Here is a 12882-nt window from a genome sequence, read left to right on the forward strand (position 1 = left end):
GAGGCTGAAGTAAGACAGATCCGGCTGGTTCGTTCAAGTCAGCAAATGGAAAGTCGACCCTGTTAACGGAAAAATCCGAGGCTCCCTTGGACAAAAACAAAGACACCAACCAGGATTACTTGGAGCAAAACAGCAGCCTGTAGGCTTGGCCTTTATTGAACTGTTGCAACAGGGTGCTCTCCTCACTTGCAGGAGAGAGGAAGGACCCAGAAAAATGGTGTGCCAGACCTTATAAAGACTTTTGAAATTGCCACCCTGTAGATCAAGACCACCCCCAGAAACATCATACATACATCACAGAAAGGAGGGGTTGAGGGAGGAGTTGTGGTGGTAACCTGAGTGTCCTGTCACCTGGCTGGTTTCCCCTTTCCCCCTCCCCATGAGTACTTTCCAGGTGACAAAGGGGAGTTTACAGTTTCCTGCCCCCAGAGGGAAGAGCTGATTATTGTCCTTTGTTCCAGTCCGTGCTGAATCCACTCCCATATGCAAGTTCTTTGTGATCTTGATGGTCTTCTGTCTAGGACCATCAGGGTTGGCATAGCAACTGGGCAGGGCTCCTGTGGATGTGCTGGTATGCCCAAGAGCTTATGCCTGCCCTGTATCAAGCCTTCCCCATTTTGTAGTCCTTCCTTCATGGAGTAAAATAAAAGTGGAACAGTGCAAATCCGATGCATGGTTGATTTTCTATGAATTTATAACAGAAGCGTAGCATATGTAGTGTGCGAGTGTGTGTGAAGTTTGTACAAACTGAATGATGGGGGGGGGGTTTCCTGCGATAACCCCATTCCCCCCCCCATCCACAACACACATGCAGACCCACCAGTCTTCGTCTGGGGCAGGTGGCACAATGGGTCAGTGCATCTGGCTGTTAACCGGAAGGTTGGTGGTTCGAGCTCAGCCAGGCAGCTCATCCTGCCTGTCCACCCAGTACCCCTGCTGCTTTCCCTTCTTCTTGTCAATGACACACCTATTTTTCTGCTTGGTTCTTCAGCTCTACAATCTCCTCGGGTTGCCAAGACTCCTCCAACCACCTCTTTCTGTTTCTTAACCCACTGCACAAGGGCTATTTATTCCACACACTCCCTATCTCCTGGGTCTGCTGTTCAGCTGTTCAGCTTCCAGTTCAGCTTTGCTGTTCAGCTTCCAGTTCCCAGTTCTCTCTAACACCTTTGCCTCGATCCCTGATTTCTGATAACAGCACAAAGCTGACCTCCGGAAGTTTCCCCTCCTGTTTAAAGTGACCTCACCCCCTCCCTATCTACCATATTTTTCGCTCTATAAGACACACTTTTTCCCCTCCAAAAATTAAGGGGAAATGTGTGTGTGTGTTATGGAGCGAATGCAGGCTCCATAGCTTCAGCAAAAGCAACGCGAAGCCTTCGGAGCGCAGCGGGAGCGCTCCTGCTGCGCTCCGGAGGATTCGGGCGGCTATCCCTCTTGATCTCCTGGCTTTGCTTCGCTGGAGAGGCACTGCGCAGCTTTCACTCTCTGCGCAGCGCCCCTTCAGCGAAGCGGGAGGAGAAATGGAAGGGGCTCCGTTTCTCCTGCTGCTTCGCTGAAAGGGCGCTGCGCAGAGAGGGAGAGATATTTTTTTCTTGTTCTCCCCCTCTAAAACTAGCTGCGTCTTATGGTCGGGTGCGTCCTATAGAGCGAAAAATACTCTATACTCTATTTGAAATATTTATAGATTGCTTTTCCATTAAAATAAAACCCAAAGTGGCTTACAAACAATTAAAACGACAATCCTCAAAGGCAAGCAAGCTTTTAGCCTCTGACTTTTTGTGAACATTCCATGACATCACAGCAGCAAGGACTCAGCCAATGGCTGAAGCTGATTAAAGTTGACAGGCATCTGCTAGAATCTTTAGCATTCTGAAGTGTAGCATGCCTTAATTTTCTGTGCTGCTCGGCTGAGTAGCTTACCTGGTGTGCTGAAAGCTGATAAGAGACCACTGGATATAGAAGGTATTGTCAGTGACCACACTGGGTTTGCTGTCCTTTACAAGAAACTGAAAACTGTCTTCTGTCTCTTGAGTCTGCTCCTCATGCAGCACATACTCGATCAATCCCAAGTTCACTTCCTCTGTTGGGAAGAGACGCCTCAATGAACTAATCTTTGAAATTAACAATTTTCAGCCTTCCCCAACTTGGTTTCCCTCCAGATGTTGTTTTTTTTTAATGCTTTTTATTAAGTTTTCTTTAACACAAACAAAACAAAATAAACAAAACAAAACACTAATGTTCTACAATCTTGTGTACACTTATTTTCCCAACGCTCTATCGAGCACGGACTTCCCTCCCTCCCTTCAGAGGTTTTCATATTAATCTTTCCTTTTTGCACAGATTCTTAACATCATCCTGTTCATGTCATAAGATTTATTTTAATCCTATTACAGTCTTTAAACTTCTACAATTATTACGTATGTGCTCCACAAATTTACTCCATTCACTTCTGAACTTTGTTTCCTCTTGGTTGTGGATTCTGTGGGTCAGTTTTGCTAATTCCACATATTCAACCATTTTTGTCTGCCACTCTGTTGGTATTTCCTGAGTTTTCCATTTTGGGGCTACTAAGATTCTGGCAGCAGTCGTAGCATACATAAATAATCTCTGATCTGCTTTTCTTATTTCATCTCTTATCAACCCCAGCAGAAATGCTTCTGGTTTTTTGGGGGGGAAGTATATTTAAACATTTTTTTCAATTCGTTGTAAATCATATCCCATTTTTTCCCCCTCACACTTCCACCACATGTGAAAAAATTCTCCACCCTTCATTCTACATTTCCAACATGCTTTACTGCTCATTCTGTACATTTTTGCTAGCTTGACAGGTGTTAAATACCAGCGGTACATGATTTTCACTATGTTTTCTTTTAAAGTAGTACACACCATAAATTTTAAACCTCCGTTCCACAGTTTCACCCAAGTGTCATATTCGATGTTATACCCAAAATCTATTGCCCATTTTATCATTACTTGTTTTGTCAGTTCGTCTTTCGTGTTCCATTCCATGTAAAAAGGTATACATTTTTGATAACCCTCCAGATGTTGTTGAGACTCCCTTTCCTGCTTTAGTAGAGCATAAGACTCTTGCCCACGTTGGGCAAAAGATTCCTGCATTGCAAGGGGTTGGATTAGATATCCTTTGCAGTTCCTTCCAACTCTATGATTCTTGAAAGACCTACATTGGCTCCCAGTACGTTTCCGAGCACAATTCAAAGTCTTGGTGCTGATCTTTAAAGCCCTAAACGGCCTCGGTCCAGTATATCTGAAGGAGCGTCTCCACACCCATCGTTTTACCCGGACGCTGAGGTCCAGCTCTGAGGGCCTTCTGGCGGTTTCCTCACTGCAAGAAGCCAAGTTACAGGGAACCAGGCAGAGGGCCTTCTCGGTAGTGGCGCCTTCCCTGTGGGACGCCCTCCCACCAGATGTCAAAGAGAAAAACAACTACCAGACTTTTAGAAGACATCTGAAGGCAGCCCTGTTTAGGGAAGCTTTTAATGTTTGAGGTATTGCAGTATTTTAGTATTTTTTTGGAAGCCGCCCAGAGTGGCAAGGGAAGCCCAGCCAGATGGGCGGGATATAAATAAATTGTTGTTGTTGTTGTTGTTGTTGTTGTTGTTGTTGTTGTTGTTGTTGTTATTCTATCAGTCTCAGCCACCATGACCTATTTATTTGCTTATTTAATTTATATACTGCCCTATACCCGGGGGATTCAGGGTGGCTCACTGAATAAAATCAAGAAAAAGCAAGAACAACACAAAGAACTACAGTGGTGCCTCGCAAGACGAAAAGAATCCGTTCCGCGAGTCTCTTCGTCTAGCGGTTTTTTCGTCTTGCGAAGCAACCCTATTAGCGGCTTAGCGGATTAGCCCTATTAGCGGTTTAGTGGCTTTTAGCGGCTTAGCGGATAAGCGGCTTAGAAAAAGGGGGGGAAAGGGGGGGGAAACCCGCAGGAACTCGCAAGACATTTTCGTCTTGCAAAGCAAGCCCATAGGAAATTCGTTTTGCGAAGCACCTCCAAAACGGAAAACCCTTTCGTCTAGCAGGTTTTCCATCTTGCGAGGCATTCGTCTTGCGGGGCAGCACTGTACAAAACAGCCCTGGTGGATGTGGCTTGGAGATGGCTCTGAGATTTCTCAGCCTCCTCATTCATTCATTTATGCAATTTGCATTCCCTTTCAAAAAAAAATGCATGCAATGATGGCAGCAGGGCCTTCAGTCCCTCCTTGTGAAATTCAGAAGCCCCACTGTATGGTTCCAATTTGTGGAATGTGGACAGGACTTAAAACCAAACACATGCTGAATTGGCGCAAACCAAATTTAGAATCATAGAATCATAGAATCATAGAATCATAGAGTTGGAAGAGACCACAAGGGCCATCAAGTCCAATCCCCTGCCAAGCAGGAAACGCCATCAGAGTACTCCTGACATATGGTCGTCAAGCCTCTGCTTAAAGACCTCCAAAGAAGGAGACTCCACCACACTCCTTGGCAGCAAATTCCACTGTCGAACAGCTCTCACTGTCAGGAAGTTCCTCCTAATGTTTAGGTGGAATCTTCTTTCTTGTAGTTTGGAACCATTGCTCCGTGTCCGCTTCTTTGGAGCAGCAGAAAACAACCTTTCTCCCTCCTCTATGTGACATCCTTTTATATATTTGAACATGGCTATCATATCACCCCTTAACCTCCTCTTCTCCAGGCTAAACATGCCCAGCTCCTTTAGCCGTTCCTCATAAGGCATCGTTTCCAGGCCTTTGACCATTTTGGTTGCCCTCCTCTGGACACGTTCCAGTTTGTCAGTGTCCTTCTTGAACTGTGGTGCCCAGAACTGGACACAGTACTCCAGGTGAGGTCTGACCAGAGCAGAATACAGTGGCACTATTACTTCCCTTTAGACTGATCGGTTCTTCCCTGGCCTCCAACATACCAAAAAGTAAAAAAGGTAAAGGGACCCCTGACCATTAGGTCCAGTCGTGGCCGACTCTGGGGTTGCGGCGCTCATCTCGCTTTATTGGCTGAGGGAGCCGGCGTACAGCTTCTGAGTCATGTGGCCAGCATGACTAAGCCACTTCTGGCGAACCAGAGCAGCACATGGAAACGCCGTTTACCTTCCCGCTGGAGTGGTACCTATTTATCTACTTGCACTTTGACGTGCTTTCGAACTGCTAGGTTGGCAGGAGCAGGGACTGAGCAACGGGAGCTCACCCTGTCGCGGGGAATCAAACTGCCGACCTTCTGACTGGCAAGTCCTAGGCTCTGTGGTTTAACCCACAGAGCCACCTGTGTCCCCCGAAAAGTAGTACAGTGCAGTTAAAGCTATGATGAAGCACAAAAAAGGGCAAATGTCTTTCCTAGCATTGCTTTCCTACCTTGAGTAAATGTAGTCACTGACACTCCCGGCTGCAACTTCTTCTCCACATAACCGTGCTTGGGCCCAGCTGTTATCTCATAGATCAGCTGTTTGTCGTCTGTATCAGGATCCATAGTCAACAGCTCTTTCTTGGTGATCAGATTTTTCGGCTGGATTGAAGACACAAAGCCAGTGTTTATACACTTATACAGATATCAACAGTTCCTGGGTCTGAGCCAGAAAGCTGGAACTAAGAGTTTATTCCAATGGATAAAGGTTATTCCCTTGGGCTACATTCGTAAATCTGAATGTAGCACTGGCTCCGAAATCTACCCTTCTCTGAAGGCACCAGAGGAAGAGATGAGCTGCTTTGGAAGAAGAGGGAGGGAAAAGGAGGGCAAGGAAACTAGAAAGGAGTTATGGAAAATCAGGGCTCCACTATGGGGTCAGTTAAGCAGTTTGATTGTTTATCTATTTATCCAGTTATTCTCACCCTGTTGCTCAGCCAAGACGATTAATAAGTTCAAACCCATTTGGCTGCTATGATGCCTGTATCTAGGAACACAGAAAGCTGCCTTAGGCTGGGACCACTGAGTCCATCTAGTTCAGTGTTGTCTACACGGACTGGCAGCAGCACTCTAGGGTTTCAGGCAGGGAATCTCCCACATCCCTAGCTGAAGACATTGAAGATGCCATTTCTGCATATCCACAGAAGAACATGGAAGCAGGAAGCAGAAAGAAGGTCCAAGGCTGGTATCAGTTTTATTGGAGAAGGAAAACTCTGTTCCTTAACCTCTGCTGCTTTGCGGCCATACTCACTTGTGAGAAAGGCTTCGGGAGTAAACCTCCAAGGAAAAATCAGTACCCACCGCCTTGCGGGATATCTTCGGGAGAAGAGAAGGCTAAGGAATAAATCCATCACAAATCTGGAGTGGAGTCCCTAAAATGGTTGGATGGCGCTTCGTATGCCTCCTTCTAGCAACCCCTGCAGCCAAGCTGGTGCCAAACTCTGCTTCCCTTTGGACCTCAACAGGGAGGCTGAGAGGGAGGGGGGTCTTGTTGTCTGGGCAGCTCAAGACGTCCATACACACTGCCCAGGCTCGCACCCCAGGAAGGTCACTTTGCTGCTGCTAATGCAGCAAAAACAACGTTGGAGGCAGCATTTACGAGTTACCACTCTCTGCAGCCACAGTAAAGGTAAAGGACCCCTGGACGGTTAAGTCCAGTCAAAGGCGACTATGGGGTGTGGCACTCGTCTTGCTTCAGGCCAAGGGAGATGAGAAGAAGAAGAGTTTGGATTTGATATCCTGCTTTATCACTACCCGAAGGAGTCTCAAAGTGGCTAACATTCTCCTTTCCCTTCCTCCCCCACAACAAACACTCTGTGAGGTGAGTGGGGCTGAGAGACTTCAAAGAAGTGTGACTGGCCCAAGGTCACCCAGCAGCTGCATGTGGAGGAGCGGAGACACGAACCCGGTTCCCCAGATTATGAGACTACTGCTCTTAACCACTACACAACACAAGCTCTCCTGTGTGGGAGCCAGCGTTTGTCCACAGACAGCTTTCCAGATCATGTGTCCAGCAGGACAAAACCGCTTCTGGCACAAATGAACACTGCGACAAGTGCCAGAGCGCGTGGAAATGCCGTTTACCTTCCCGCAGCAGTGGCACCTATTTATCTACTTGCACTGGTGTGCTTTTGAACTGCAAGGTTGGCAGAAGCTAGGTACTGTGGTTTGACTTCACTTCCAGAGGCACACTCCATTGTCTCTCGAGACAGACGGATGCCAACTGGCAAACCTGTTAAATGTTCCTAAGGCTAACTGCATATTGCTATTGGTGCAGGTTTTAGTTATTTATTATTTCTTGTATTTATATCTCACCTTTCCCCCCAGGAGATCTAGGTGGCATACGTGATTTCCCTCCCTCCTCATTTAATCCTCACATCAACCCTGTGAGGAAGGTTAGGCTGAGAGTCCTCATCTGGCCCAAGGTCACCCAGTGAGCTTTCATGGCTGAGTGGGGATTTGAACCCTGGTCTCCCAAGGTTCTGGTCAGATACACTAACCTCTACACCAAACTGGCTCTTGAAGGCGAAACAAAATAAATAAAATAAAATAAAATAAAATAAAATAAAATAAAATAAAATAAAATAAAAATTCCTTCCAGTAGAACCTTAAGAGACCATCTGATGGACGCAATACCACACTAGATCTGTACATCAATTGCTTCCACCACAGAATCCAAACGGATGTGACCAGAAAACACCACCGCTTACAACAAAATCTAAAATACCAATAACTAACTTAAAGGTAAAGGTAAAGGGACCCCTGATCATTAGGTCCAGTTGTGGCCGACTCTGGGGTTGCGGCGCTCATCTCGCTCATCTCGCTTTATTGACATTTTAGTGTATTTTTTATCTCTGTTGGAAGCCGCCCAGAGTGGCTGGGGAAACCCAGCCAGATGGGCGGGGTACAAATAATAAATTATTATTATTATTATTATTGGCTGAGGGAGCTGGCATACAGCTTCCAGGTCATGTGGCCAGCATGACTAAGCCACTTCTGGCTAATCAGGGCAGCACACAGAAATGCCGTTTACCTTCCTGCCAGAGTGGTACCTATTTATCTACTTGCACTTTGACGTGCTTTTGAACTGCCAGGTTGGCAGGAGCTGGGACCAAGCAACGGGAGCTCACCCCATTGCAGGGATTCGAACTGCCAACCTTCTGATCGGCAAGTCCTAGGCTCTGTGGTTTAACCCACAGCGCCACCCGTGCTTAGTTGGTCTCTAAGGTTCTACTGGAAGGAATTTTTAAAATTTATTTTATTTTATTTTATTTTGTTTCGACTACGGCAGACCAACACAGCTACTTACCTGTAACTGGCTCTTGAAGGTATGAACTAACACCAAGTAGGGTGGGAAACAGGGAAACAGCACCAACACCTATCCACATAGCAGAGCTTTCAATTTATTTATTTTTAAAAAGCACCTGCCTTCATTTCCACACCTTTTAATTGGTGATGGAAGAATTGCTTGATTAATCACAGCAATTAATCAACAAGCGCTTCAGGAACGCAAATGCCAATAGCAGCAGAGTAAGACATCGGAGTGAGCAGGTCTACGGAGTGGGTGGGAAGGAACTGTGCTGTCAGGGACCTTAGTCCTGCAGTTTAAGATGGATGGCTTTGTTTAGCCACAGCTGCTGATGCAACAAGCAGCGGAGCCCGGCTCCATCCATCATCGCGGCCCGGCAGCATTAAGGAAGAAACACAACTCCCCCTCCGCTTAAAGCACTCTTAACTCCAGAACCACCACCCCCCCCCCGTTTTTTCAGTCAATACCACATGGCAAGGTTTATAGATTTCATGCCCCAGAAGATCTGGGCAATGAGGCACAGCTGTAAGGACAACCTGTGGGCATTTAATCATCAGTGATGCTGGAGAGTGAGCAAGGAGGCGAGATGCTTCTCCAGCAAGCATTTCAAGCCACGTAACATTTGGTGTGGAAAAGCTCCATGCCAGGCCTGAAATAAAAGAGGAAAGATGGAGCTCTTCTCCGGTGAGTCGGGAAAAGCTATCTTCCGTTTGGAGAGGGGGGTTGTCAAAATGCAAAGTGCCCCCACTTGAAAAAAGAAGTGCACACACTCCCATTTTCAGTTGACTGCAGAGTGAGTTTGGGACTCGTTCAGAATGGGATTTGCCTAGGAACTTGGGTGCTACAGACTCCACTGGGCCAGGCAGCAACCCCAACCCCACAACAAAGAAGAAGAAGAAGAATTTGGATTTGATATCCCGCTTTATCACGACCCTAAGGAGTCTCAAAGCGGCTAACATTCTCCTTTCCCTTCCTCCCCCACAACAAACATTCTGTGAGATGAGTGAGGCTGAGAGACTTCAGAGAAGTGTGACTGGCCCAAGGTCATCCAGCAGCTGCATGTGGAGGAGCGGGGAAGCGAACCCGGTTCACCAGATTACGAGTCCATTGCTCTTAACCACTACACCACATTGGCTCTCAAAGGTGGGGAGGGCTCAAAGTGCCAGCCTTGTCTCTAACAGGTGTGTCGTTCGCAGCTGGAATTATGGCGTTTGCCATTTTTAATCTATCTAGCAGATTCATATCCTGGCTTTCCACCATTTAGATCTTCAATGCGATTTGCAAGCATGTTTGAATACAGTCTCGGTGGAGGGCTGGAGCGGTGTATCCCATTTCACAGCCTGAGGCAAAACAGGAAGGTGCCTCCCTGCCTCTGCTAGAGCCTTCCTTATATGGGTTCTGCAGCAGCGTCCACCAAAGTGATAACAGCAGGTTCAAGAAGATCTCACAGAGCTCTTGTGAGAACTTGCAGAGCGCTGCGTTCTGGGTTTCTACCACCCAAGGCGGCTGCTTCAGTCCACCGCATGGGTGGGCCAGTCGTGGGAAGGGCTGCCTTTCCACATAGAATCATAGAATTGTGGAGTTGAAAAGGACCCCGAGGGTCATCTAGTCCAACCCCAATGCAAGAATATTTCACCCAGTGCGGGGCTCGAAACCATGACCCAGCCTCACACTCTACCAACTGAGCTATCCAGCCTAGAGCATCTTCCACCTAGAACAAAGGAACAGACTCTCTCGCCCTTCTCCTGATGTCTATGAGGACTCTAGTTGTCTTCAACATCACTGGCCATTTCCTGACCTTTCCATAGTTAAACCAGGCTCAAGGCAGCCCACAGCATCAGAAAATTAACGCCCTTCACTCTTAACAATTGCAAAAATGTAAACAAACTGCAAATGCTCATAAACAATAGCCTAATGAAAACATCTAAATAAATATAGAATAAATTTAAGCAACCCCCACATACTTCATATTAAGTTTTAACAGGAACAGCAAATCCAGAAGAGGGGCAGGTAAGAATATCTGGGTTAGGGGGACAGGGCTCAAGCCCAAGTAGTCTTCAAATTATTTTTCCAATGCTGCTCTCAAGACCTGGAAAAGCTGCCCATTTTCTGTTCTGCGCCTCTGACACCTATCCAGTAGCCTTTCCCAATTTTCTCCATGCACCAAAACGTGTGACTTGAAAACAAAGCAAACGTGAAAGTCTACCTTGCCATCCATGTACTCCAGCCACTGCAGGCCCAAGTTTGTGACAATTCTTGGGGTTCCATCATCCACAGGAAGAATTTCCACTCTGAACAACTGGGGCACAGCAGTCACAAGCTGAGAAAACATTTGTGCTGTTATTTCGTAAAATTTATATACCGTTTGAACGTAACCCCCGCCCTCCCTCTCGAAATATCCAGGAAATATTTCACGGGATTGATTGCACCATTTCTGCTACTTGCATTGTGTTCTGAGGGCAGAATTAGACTGACTAACCCATAATAGTTACACTGGCAGCAAAATCAGATGGTACAACTCTTGCAAGACTGTATCATTTCAGACTGTTAGTAGGGAGAGCACATGTTTGAAGAGTCCCCTACGAAATCAAGGAAAACTAAGGCACATTCTCACAGCCAGCGAAAACTTACAGAACAGGGAGAAAAGTTCTCGAATTGGCTCCCCCCCCCTTAATATGTTGGCTTTCTGTGGATATGGAGGTCTCTACCCATCATCTCCCACCCAAAGGGAAGCGCTGAAATTTGCGCTTCTCAACCTGAAGTTGTACAAGCTACATACGATGCTACCGTATGTCGGGATGGACTCAGACTGAGCTCTAAATCCAGCACCGTTTCCCCACCAACCTCTTTCCCATCCTCCTCCACGACGAAAAAGGGATTGGATCCATCGGACGCAGTGAAGGTGAAGCGGTCCTCCAGGGAGTTGCTCCCGTCGTGACTATAACTGATCCGGTTCTGGAAGACATCCTCCATTGTGAAGGTGTGGGTCTGGCGATAGCGGTGCCCATCGCTGGTCCGTTCGATCAGGCCATGCCGCGGCGGCTGCACGATCGTGAATGTGATGGATCTGGCCTGCGAGCAAGAAGGGAATGTGTGAAGGGGACCTGAAGAGCTGGGATCAAGATAAGTGGAGACTATGCATGTGTGAAAACTCTTCCTCTGCTCCTCCCTTTTCAACCCCCTCCTGGTTCTGGGAGACAGTGGTGCAGGAGAGGGTAGGGACCTTCACTTGTCTGATGTGCCTCTTCCTCCTCTTCCTCCAGCCCCTCCTTGCTCAACCCTCCAGCGCTGGAGCACCCCCTGCCTCTGACTCTTGCCTCCTGTCTGGTACAGGGCCCCCCACAAGTCACTGCTCCCCTCTCCCGAGTCAGACTCCCTCCCTTCTCCTGGGGCACACTCGTCCCTGACACAGGACAGTTCTTATTCCAAATGGATTTTGCAGACTTCTGCAGTGCTTCAAGGAGGAAAGACACAGAAAGGGCTTCACCTCTGTGTCCATGTCTGTGGCTTTAAGCTCAAACTCTGTGATGGTTTTCCTCACTCCTTCTTGCACCCTCATTCCAGGGCTCTGCACAACAGGCAAAGAGTCATCTACCGGGTTAATGGTGATGTCAAAATTCTGGCTCACCTACAGGGGAAAACAGATGAAGCAAAAATTAAAACCAGATTCCCATCTAGTGCGACTTCCGTGGACAAACTCTGCCTGAGCATTTGCGGCGCTCTTGAAATTTTGCAGGCAGAATTCAGTTGCATACTGGCAAATTCAGGTTCCATTTTGTTGTGTAGTCGTTTAGTCGTGTCCGACTCTTTGTGACCCCATGGACCAGGGCACGCCAGGCACTCCTGTCTTCCACTGCCTCCCGCAGTTTGGTCAAACTCATGCTGGTAGCTTCGAGGACACTGTCCAACCATCTCGTCCTCTGTCGTCCCATTCTCCTTGTGCCCTCCATCTTTCCCAACATCAGGGTCTTCAGGGTCTTTTCAGGTTCCATACTTAAGTGGATTTGGCAATCTCTTACACAACTTGCCAACTTCCCCCTTTCCCCATAAAATTTGACTAAGTTACCGGAAAATGCCCTGGAAAGTGTGGATAAAATGATTGCTTTGCACAATGTTGACCAACCTTCCTACAAAAAAATCAGAGTGTATGCTCAATAAACAGCTGGCTTCGGATAACCTCACTGCAAACTTTGTGCAAACAAATATGGATGGACGCCCGCCTGAAGCTGAATTTTGCCAAGAACAAAGGAAATCCACTCACCTCGTGTGTGCCATCGGAAATGGAGAAGGCAAATGTGTCAGAATGTTTCTCCTCCTCGCTGGTATGGATGTACTGTATGTTGCGGGAGACCAGGTCTGCCTGTCTGAAGGAGCTAATCCTTCTGCCTAGAGTAGCAGGAAATGGCAGGGGAAAGAAAACAGCAGCAAGCTGATGATTCTGCAATCTTATGGACTAGAAACTTCCCTTAGAGAAACAAAACTGTTTAGGGCTGCCCTTCTCATGAATTGCGATTGGATAGATGAGTCACCTACCCCACAATCAACCCAAAGAAGAATGCAGAGTAGTTACATTTGTACAACTCAAGCACAAAATTCATTTGTTGGGCATATACGTGTCCGAGGTGGGAAATCCAAACAGAACCCCTTCCCGC

General features: G+C 47.2%; 1 protein-coding gene across 2 annotated transcripts in view; it reads right to left on the bottom strand.

Annotated features, from left to right (window-relative positions):
• Positions 1-12882, bottom strand: part of FRAS1 (Fraser extracellular matrix complex subunit 1) — a 384087-nt gene that overhangs the window by 63289 nt on the left and 307916 nt on the right. For both annotated transcript variants that reach the window (XM_081876572.1, XM_081876571.1), the window contains exons 47-52: positions 12492-12616; positions 11718-11858; positions 11075-11302; positions 10437-10550; positions 5373-5523; positions 1924-2083 (exon numbers count right to left, since the gene is read on the bottom strand). In XM_081876572.1, the coding sequence (XP_081732698.1) occupies positions 1924-2083; positions 5373-5523; positions 10437-10550; positions 11075-11302; positions 11718-11858; positions 12492-12616 (919 nt within the window). The remainder of the gene's footprint in view (positions 1-1923; positions 2084-5372; positions 5524-10436; positions 10551-11074; positions 11303-11717; positions 11859-12491; positions 12617-12882) is intronic.

The sequence above is a fragment of the Podarcis erhardii genome (assembly GCF_964252035.2).
Source record: "Podarcis erhardii genome assembly, chromosome: 9".
Lineage (NCBI taxonomy): Eukaryota > Metazoa > Chordata > Lepidosauria > Squamata > Lacertidae > Podarcis > Podarcis erhardii.